Source organism: Gouania willdenowi, chromosome 8 (genome assembly GCF_900634775.1).
Source record: "Gouania willdenowi chromosome 8, fGouWil2.1, whole genome shotgun sequence".
In the NCBI taxonomy this organism is placed as follows: domain Eukaryota; kingdom Metazoa; phylum Chordata; class Actinopteri; order Blenniiformes; family Gobiesocidae; genus Gouania; species Gouania willdenowi.
The window spans coordinates 28,096,960-28,107,439 of NC_041051.1; the positions used below are offsets into that span (position 1 = coordinate 28,096,960).

General features: G+C 38.0%; 1 protein-coding gene across 1 annotated transcript; it reads right to left on the reverse strand.

Annotated features, from left to right (window-relative positions):
• Nucleotides 1-589: 589 nt before the first annotated feature.
• On the reverse strand, nt 590-10,137 carry ddx39ab (DEAD (Asp-Glu-Ala-Asp) box polypeptide 39Ab). The gene is made up of 10 exons (XM_028455905.1): nt 9,989-10,137; nt 7,654-7,870; nt 6,258-6,385; nt 4,844-5,120; nt 4,255-4,373; nt 4,036-4,167; nt 3,696-3,805; nt 2,839-2,983; nt 2,621-2,768; nt 590-767 (listed from the first exon to the last, which is right to left on the reverse strand). The coding sequence occupies exons 2-10, from the start codon at nt 7,859-7,861 to the stop codon at nt 751-753; spliced, it is 1,284 nt and encodes a 427-aa protein (XP_028311706.1). The 5' UTR covers nt 7,862-7,870; nt 9,989-10,137; the 3' UTR covers nt 590-750.
• Nucleotides 10,138-10,480: the final 343 nt, after the last annotated feature.

Consider the following 10,480-nt stretch of genomic DNA (forward strand, 5'->3'; position numbering starts at 1 on the left):
AAATTTCATCAAAATCCATTCATAACTTTTCAAGTTATGAATGGATTTTGATGTTCTATTTGTACACAAATAGAACATACTTCCGAAAACCGCTTTTGTAAGTAATAAAAACAATGAAATCCAACCAAACGATTTTTCAGTTTTACATTATACTGTTGTAGACTATGTCCATCCCCATTCTAAGCTGATCTGAGTTAGGTCAAATTAACATCAACGAAAATCCTTCATTAAAGACACTTAAATATATATTCGCTTGTATTTTAACTAAATTAGCTACTAAATTAGCTACTAAAATGCTAAATCAATTATATTAACCGAAAAAAAAAGAAGCTCCAACATATGAAAATCGTATCCTTATGGATTCTTTTTAACCAAACTTGCTTTATAAACCAGAAATTGTTCAAATATTGTTTTTTGGTTATATTTCTTTCCCATCATGCATTCTGTGGACCACATTCTAGGCTTGATGAGTCACCTCGACTCCACTGGGAGCTTCATTCCAGTTCCATGTCAGCCAAGTGTGAGTAGAACGGAAAAAACATTAAAGGCTTTAGTTACATGATGTTCTTCATAAAAGACAACAGAAAAGGCCTTTTTATAAAAAGTTTTAATTAAAAAAAGAAAAAAAACATACAAAGACAAATTAAAACCCCCCCATCCCCAAAGACAATAAAAATTTATGAAACACGCAGAGCTTCCAATGGCCGAGAGACGAGATCAGTGAAGAGACTCTGGACGGGCGAGGGCGGCTCATCTGGACTGCTCGACTGTGGAGGGACAGCAGACGGAGAGGATCAGTCAGTCAGAAACCACGGGACAAACAGCAGGCGTTAAAAGAAAAGCATCTGAACGAGGTGAGCAGCAACACGACCGACAGCTGAGCACGTCCACTGTTAATCACACGCTCAAACAAACGTTTCAACAGGATTGTCTGACAGCCGTTGGATGCTGTCGGCTGATCCTTGGATGTGCTGGAATGTTGAGAGTAATTTTATCTCCTCGGAGTGAAATCATTAACCTTCCCTGAAACGTTTCAACCCTGTTTCCTCCTTTAACATTCACTGAAATCTGTTTAATCATTTAAATTAAATCATCTGCTATGTTCTCTTCACATTTGACATTTAAAATATAAATGACACAATTTACTTCACTGCATTTTAATTTCAAACTCAGAACAAAAAAGCTCCTCATTTAACAATTTTGGATCTATTTAGTTACAAATGTATTTTGCCCGAGTCTGTTGTTAGTGCAGAAGCGCCATCTTGTGGATCGATTGAGTAAAATAGGTTATTGCATCAAACATCCTCAGGGGGAAATTTACACATTTAAGTGTGATGTCATTATAATTTAAGATAAAACCTTCAAAAATTAAATGAAGCTATGGTGAGCAAATTCTTCACACAACCTTATAGGGCAGCTGTACTAGTCAGTAGAGCTGTTTTACATATTACTGATAAACACTGACCCATAACACAGGCACGTTCCTAGAAATTGTTCTACTTTAAAACACAATCCATGGGGAGCAAGGTGTGACGTAGGGTACAGTGTTTATTTCACTTTCTTTCTCTGATTTTACTCTTTAATTTTTCTCCTTTTGTTTACAGTTGTTGCTGTGAGCTCTCGTTGCGTATCGAAGCAGCCACAGCCGGCAGACGTTTCTATACGACAGAGACGAGTGAGAAGAGAGAGAGAAAACTTACCGAGAGCCGAGACCAAGAGGACATCAAAGAGATTTATAGCAGCCGAGTGAACGCAAAAGCGGAAGTGTCAATTTACCGAAAAAAGCATGAAAATAAAATCTAATTCAGTTTGAAAAGCGTTTTTTCCTCTTTGCTGCGCAATGGTTTGGGACGACTGATGCAACACTGATGTCACTATGATCCTCTAAGGAAGGTAAACTGAGTCTCCCTGACGACCAGGTTTTTTTCAATAAGTACTTGTCATGTGAATAAACTTCTAGCATCATGTACTGTTTGATCAGAACCTCATTAAGGATTTCATGATGTGGTTTTTAATGAGGTTTAAGTCCGTTTGCAGTCAGCTGATTGGCCTGTGATTAAAGCTAGGGATTGGCTATAAAAGGCACAGGTGGTGGTTTGATATCTGGTGTGGTTACATCTAGGGCTGGGCGATATATTGAGTTTCTATTGTGGCGATATAAGAAATTACAATATCGCCTATATCAATTTACATATTTCATATAGCTTATTTTGTAGCAAAATACTAGTTTTAGGAATCGCTGCTTTCGCTACTTCACAGAACAGCATGACAAAGCAGTTAAGATGGATTTCTGTGCGTCTTAAGCCTAAACAAGTCACTACAGAACTCACAGGTGTTGTCTACCTTGTAGGAGAAAAAGACTAAAACGGCACATATTGTGCACCTGTTTCTTAATAAATGAGCCTGTTTGGCATATTGCACTAGCAAATTTAACCCATTATTGTCTTTCTGGTAAGACTTAATTTGAATTAAAATGTGGAGATTTATATTGTATATCGCCATTTTTGGAAAAAAATATCGAGATATGAGTTTTGATCCATATTGCCCCGCCCTAGTTACATCACACTTTGTTAAAGAGAACTAAAGATGAAATAATGCTCAGAATTTTAAAGGAACTGACTGTAAGAGGAGATGTCGATCTCGTCAGGCAGTTCGGCGACGTTGACCTCGAAGCGGTCCTGCACATCGTTAAGGGTTTTGGCGTCGGTCTCGTCAGAAACAAAGGTGATGGCCAGGCCTTTGGTGCCGAAGCGTCCGGCTCGAGCCACCTGCAGAAGAGATGGCAGTGAGGAGGGGGCGGGACAGAGATGATGACACGGGCGGAGGGGAGGGTCTCACCCTGTGCAGGTAGGTATCGGAGTCTTCAGGCATGTCATAGTTAAACACGATGTTGACTCGCTCGATGTCCATACCTCGACCGAACAGGTTGGTAGCCACCAGGATCCGCCTCTGGAAGTCTTTGAACTGCTGGTACCGAGACAACCTGAGGACAGATTAATTAACAGTCAGGGGTCGATTGATCACAGAGGAACCCTCAAAAACATAAATAAAACCCCACAGAAATAATATATCAAACAGAAGAATTTGGATTAGAAATTAGTTTTGCGTCTTATGAACGGTAATTGTGCTGTAATTACATCACCTTTGACATAATAAACCAGCGACCCTAACGCTAGACTACGTCTCATTCATCCAAACCGCTGTAACGTGCTTTTCTTTAAGGCATGTGTGTCAAACTCAAGGCCCAGGGGCCAAATCCGGCCTTTTAGAGCATCCAATTTGGCCTGCTCAAGAGAGTAAAAACAAAAGAAAATCATGAAACATTTAGTAAATTAGCAACTAATTCAGTTGTTGATATTTCAGCTCCTCAAAAAACTAAAAATCAAGTAAAATCCACAATATTTGCAGAGTTCAGTTTTCCAGTTCTTACATTCCATGATGGAAGTCATTCTTATTCTTAAATTGTTGAAAGAACTCAATCTTTCCAAAATCTGACAAATTTTCCTTGAATTATTCCACAGAATTTCCCCGAATTTGCCCTATCAGGGAAATTTAAGTGAAGGGACTGATATACTCACATACTTTATCATTTATACGTGAAAGTGCAAACCATGGCACTGTAATGTTAAATTTGGTCTTTTTCCACCAACAATCTGTGTCCCACTTAAGCTCAAACTGGTCTGTATTTGGCTCACCTCTCCTCCTGCATCATTCCTCTGTGAATGGCGATGGCAGGGAAGTTTTGTTCCACCAGGAGCTGAGACAAAGCAATGCAGCGAGCAACAGACTTGACGAAGATCACCACCTAATGACAAAACAAAGCAGTTTAGACAAAACAAGCTGAGTTTGTTCACATCTTACATCGTCCTTATAAGTTTAAATGAACAGCGAATTGAATTTCATTGAATTATCTAAAAGAAAACACTGCTTGGATTGATTCACGAGGATTTGTACATAGTTGGTATGTTTTTATCCATCGTGTTTTTCCACCTACAGATCCATTCCTTTCCTTGGATAAATCAAGGTGTGCTTTACCTGATTAAACTCCAGCACGTCAAGCAGGTCGAACAGCTTGCGGTTCTTCTCGCTGTCCTTCAGCTTGCTATAATACTGCTGCAGGCCGTGGAGTGTGAGTTTAGTCTCGTCGTCCACAAACACCTCCATGGGCTGCAGGTGACAAAGCAGCGCTCAGCCACACAGAAGCACTTTGAACACCCGGGGGGAGGCATACGACATGTCTTAGTTACAACTTACATCCTGCATGAACTTGCGGCACACGGGTCGGATCTCTTTACTCAGAGTGGCACTGAACATCATCACCTGCTTCTCATGAGGTGTGATCCTGAAGATCTCCTGAACGTCACTTCTCATGTCTGACAAACAGAAACACACACAGAAAAGATTCAGCTGATAGACCATGTGTGGAACTCAGTCGCCTATTGAAAGTGTGACAATGGTGAGAGAAAACTATCAAAAAAACGGGGAAAGAGGTGACACTATTTCTGGGAGGAAGAGGAATTTGCGTGTGTGGAAACTGATGGGGGAGAGACTTGGAGGAACGCCAAAATACAGTAAGAAATCCATTCAATTTTGACCTAGATAGAAAAATAATAATTTTGCCATCAAAAGCCCAGTCTGTAGTTTTTTTAGTTTTATAGACAGAAACTAATGTTGAGTTAATTGCAAATAATAAGTGCATAACATTTTTACATTTATTTTGCAAAATGCTTGGATTTTTCTGACTCTCCTGGTACCCACTCTTCTGCATAATTAAATATATCAGAAAACCAGTTGTAGAAACTCAAATTAAACTAGGACGTAAACAATGGTAAAAGCAACGCACCGAGCTGCTCCAGCATCTTGTCGCACTCGTCCAGGACGAAGTGCTTGACGTTCTTCAGACTGAGAACCTTGGTTCGGATCAAAGCCAGTATGCGTCCCGGCGTTCCCACCACGATGTGCGGGCAGTTCTTCTTCAGCACGCCCTCGTCCTTCTTGATGGCCATTCCACCAAAAAATACGGCCGCCTTCACGGTGGCCATGTACTTGGAGAAGCGCTCGTATTCTTTACTGATCTGGAAGGCCAGCTCTCGCGTGTGGCACATGACTAATACAGACACCTGTGGAGACACGTTACTCAGGATTAGGTCGCTGAAACTTTTTTACTGTACTTCAAAACACACAAAATAAAGCATTCCGAGAAAGAATTGCATAAGATGGGATCTGAACTTATAAGGACAAAGAATCTACATGAGTGTAAAAGGTAAAGGCAAAATGTGTCTGGATTCAAAGAGTAGAGATAAACTTAAAGAAATACAAAAGGTAAATCTTTGAGACTTGGCCTTTGCACTTGAATCATTTAATTTGGTCTTAAGTTTGTTGGTTCATAACAGAGGTGAAAGTAATGGATTACAAGTACTCACATTACATTACTTTTTGAGTATATTTCTAAATCAGTAATTTTACTTGTACTTCAGTACGTTTTAAAATAAGTAAAGTAATTTGTTACATTTCTACACCCAACCGTTACTAAGTAAATTGTTATTTTTGTTTCAAAATGAATGGACATTGTGAAACTACAAAAAATTAAATTACCAGACAATCAAATGCATGACATCATAGCCGACCAATCAGATTAAACGTAATGCACGGCACCAAAACAGCATTTAATGGAGGTTATTTTCTCAGTTTTAGAGTTCATAAATGTAACTATACTTGGAGCCTGAGATTTTTATTTTTTATTGAATTCATTGGTATTTTATTTTAAAAACAATTGTACATTTTGACAAATTTTTTATTTTGTACAGATGCCTTTGTGGAAAATAAATTAAGATTTGGTCTCTTCCTTTTTAATTTTATGCATGAGACGTTTACTGTATGCAGGGGAAACGTGGCAAGATTTATTACCAAAAATAAACATAAAAGTAACTAGTAACTTTTATTTGAGTACTATTTAATTGAGCTACTTTATACTTGTACTTTAGTATTTCATATACAACTAACTTGTACTTGTAATTGAGTAAAATTTCAATCAAGTAACATAACTCTACTTGAGTAGGATAAATCAGTACTCTTTACACGTCTGGTTAATAATGTGTCAGGTAACAGTGAAAAGAGATGCCAAACACTGAGGCCAAACCCGCATTTTTCATCAATGAAGGCCTTTAATTCAGCTGAGCTCACTGATGCGTCCTCAGCACAGGAAGGACTAACTGCTGCTTCCTCTGCACACAAACATGAGTTGAACACACACTGACCTGTCCGTCCACCGGTTCGATCAGTTGTAGCGTCGCCAGCACAAACACGGCCGTCTTTCCCATGCCAGACTTGGCTTGGCAGAGGATGTCCATCCCGAGGATGGCCTGTGGGATGCATTCATGCTGGACTGAAGAGGGCAAAAAAAAAAAAAAAAGTTCTGTTAGTAATCCATTTAATATAGTGCCAAGCATTTGATATGTACCGCATAAGATGAAGAGCAAGTATACGTTTCATGTGTCTCTTGATTAATATCAATAATTAAAGGTAGCGTAAGATAAGACCAATAAAGAGGAACACCAATTGCATTTTTCTCAAAGTTCTGCAAGAAAAGCAGATAAAACAGAATTAAAACAGATGGATATACCCTGAAATGGACTTTGGGAAAATCAAACAGGAAAACTGCTCATTGATTTTAAAATCATGACTAACAGATAATTTTGTGGCCTAACAGTTAATTTTCTCCCTTTTTTAAATTAGGAAAAACAGAAATATACCAAAATCAAAATAAACATGTATTCTTTTACACTTGAACTATTATAATTTAGTAATAAAAGTCTATGTTGTACTTTGTAATTTTTCCATTTCAAACAAGTTTTTGCAGACAAAGTCAGTACAATGTCAAATTAAAGAACAATAAACCAAACCAAAGCCCTTGAGCTTAAAACACCTGTTAAATTACTTTGTGGTACAATAACAGTTCAAAAAAAAAAAAAAAAAAAAAAAAATTGAACCAAACAAGAACAGTCATCAACATCCCCCACCAGATTGGTTCTCAATGCACAACCTTTTCCTAAATGTCCTAAATCTAAGTTAAATATATACATAAGAAAATATAATCACATCATGATATAAAATTTCTAGCCATCTTCAACGTGTTCTAAGTAAAGTTGTCCCCTTTGAAGATACCTCGAACAGAGTTAAAAAATAAAAAAGAAACGAAACATGGGCAATAACTCCATAAAAAAATAATTGTGCGCTTCTCATTTTCGAACTCCATCAAGGTATTGATACCCTGAAGCCACACATTGAATTTGGTTATCCGATCTTAAACAGTTTCTGATAAAAGCTGTCCCCTGTAACTCGGACAAACAGACGGAACTCAAACTTATATGCCCCTTCCACATTGTGGCGGGGGATAATAAGCTTTTAAGGCACATTTGACATGCAGCTGTTCAAATCATCAGACTGATAATTATTAATTATTGTACATCCCTATTGTACATTACGGCTGAATTGCTTGTTTGTCAAAAGAATGAAGCAAACTCAAACTGTCCACTCAGAAGGTTTCCCAGATCTTTAACAAATGCATTTCATTTAAACCGCAGCAATAATTGTAAAACAAACCTGAGTTGACTTGTTATTGAACTTTACTAAAATAACCAATGGGTGACTTGCCTTCAGATGGATGCTCAAAGCCACAGTCGATGATGGCCCGCAGCAGCTCAGGCTTGAGGAGGAAGTCCCTGAAGCCGGAGCTGTGGATGGAAACGTAGGAACCCTTCACCTCCTTCTTTCCTACAGGAGCTGCGCTCTCCGGCACTCCCTGAGGCTCCTCGTCCTCCTCGTAGTCGAGCAGCTCGTTGTCGACGTCATTCTCAGCCATTGTGTGAGTCTGTAATGCACAAAATTAAGTCAGTACTATTCACATTATAACCACTGAACTCACATAGATGATGTGATACTGATGTGATGGAAATCCACCATTTTCATTTAAAGATCAGTATATTATTTATTTTTCTCTAATAAAGCAAAAGCTTTTAATGCAAATTTCCATTTAATGATTAGAGGAGAAAGACCGAGTTAAAAGCTGATCTATCGCCGCTATTGGTAGTGAAATGAAGACAAACTTTGTAAGATTAAAGCTTTTCACTTTGAGAGCCACAAGGCTTTAGAAACGGACCATGTAGGAAATGTCAAAGTAGCTGTTGCTTATTCACAGCTAGAGGTCAGTACCGAAGAAACCGCGGCCTGGATGTGTGACCCCGGCCTGCACCAGAATTACCAACAGCTGGACATATTAATCCAACAATAGTGCAACAAAACATTGTAACTTAAGGATCGAGATGAGCAAGAGTTAATTTGTAGTAGGTGATTGATGGCAACAACTCGACAGTACAAACACAGAATTCCTCCTTCCTAAAAAACCATTAAAGCTGATAGCCTGAAAAAACGTCTCGATGTCCCACCCTCAACAGCTCCACTTCCTCCCCCTACCTCTGCAATCTACGTTTGTGCACGCGCTTTGCGGAACACACAGTCGCATCAGGATGCATTGATATAGGTCTACGGTTCATCGTAAGAGCATCCGAGCGCTTCTCCATGATGCTATGTTGCTCAGTGATATGCGTTTGCTGCTGTGATGCACGTCCTCGTTTCCGTGCACAGTTGACGCACGCGCATTCCCTTTGATCCACACAGTCCGCTCCAGGAAGTCGAAACCTATTGGCTGGGCGAACTCGGCGCTCGTTTCTATTTATCGGTATTTTATAGGGGTCTATATACGACGAAGGCAGGATTTCACCTACAGTAGACCATAGTAAAAGACTGATTTTCAAAATAAAAAAATTAAAAAAGATACATAAACAGATTTCTTAAACTCCGGATATCAGTTTCAAGAATCAATCAACTTTCTTCTTTGTGCGTTCATTTTGTACGAATCACAATAACATAGTTGGTAAAAAGTAATTTGCACATTTTACAGTTTTCAGTTTTCTCAATCTTAACAGAATTACATGACAAACAGCTTAAAGCTTATGACCACTGAAGTTTCGCTCCATCACTTTTTTTTTTCAAACTGGGTTTTTAAACACTTAATTTGGATTAAACCATATTTGCATCAACCATGTTCAAAATGCTGTATGTAAACTCAGCTAACTTGAGTTTAACATGTAGGAAGTCTCCCAACAAAACTTTTCTTAAGAATATGAATGAAAAAAAAAAAAGAAAAAAAAATCAAATTTATAAATAGTTAAAAAATATTCGACGTGAATACATATCACCTGCTGATTCATATTTCTAAAAATATGGCACAAAGTAAAAAATTATTTTGACTAATGTATTTTAATCACCCTTGGTTTTTAAAGATGAAAAAGATATATTCATTTAATAAAAAAATACGCTGAGCTGCTTTCAATGAAAGTTTCTCAGTAACGTCTGTCCAACCACAACAAATATAGCTCCCTTTAATAACAAGATAACATATCTTTACTTTGTAACTAATATTTGAGAAATAAGGTTTGAGTTTATATTGTTCGAATAATTATTATTGTTCAAATATCAACATATAGCCATTACATTTTGTTTACTGGTAGTTTGTAGTACCGGCTGGAGTTCTACCGGTTAGCTTCTCCCGCAGAGCCATTGTGTTGCATAACCAATGCTAAAGGTGCTAACTAGCTGGTTTTTAATACTATTAAAACAATATAAATTACCTACGTAACTACCAATACACACATTTTACGAGAATTCAAACGTGCGGGGTTTATTCACCCCAAAGAATAGTTGAGACTAAACGTGTATGGTGGTTGGAAAAGACGCATATTGAGCCTTGGCTACCTATGCTAAGCTGGAGTACGCAAACACATATAACGCCCTCAAACTAACAACAAATGATTAACCTGATATATTTACTTTCGGTTTAATAATTTGTGGACATGTATTTGCCCAAAAACCATGACAAATGGAAGCTAAAGGTTAAAAATATGAGAATTGTGGGGATCTCAACCCTTACCGTTAAGATGTTAGCTCCGCAGATCAAACCGCATGGGAGGCCTCGGTTGGTTTATACGACAGGCCGGAGATCCCGCCTACTCCACAGATCCTGCTTTTGATTCGCTGCCTCAAATGGCAGTCAGAAAAATCTGTTGGTGATTGGACAGAAGATGTGTCGCAGTACATTGTGCTAAAAATGCGGGACCGGTGTTCCGTTGTACGGAAGCTCACAGGGAACAAATTCAAAGAAAGAAGTAAATATTAAGGTTTCAAAAAAATATAATGAAATAAAATAAATAAAAGTTTGGTTATTTTGTTTTACCGATCAAAAACAAACGAAAAGACAGAAAAAAACAAATAAGCAGTGTTTTATGTTTTAAAATTAATAGAATATGAATGGCAAAATCTTGTTCCGTTTGTGTGATATTTGGATATTTATGGGGAAGTATCACGTAAATAAGTGAACATATATGATAAAAGGAACCAGAATTGGTTATATTATAGTGCCCCT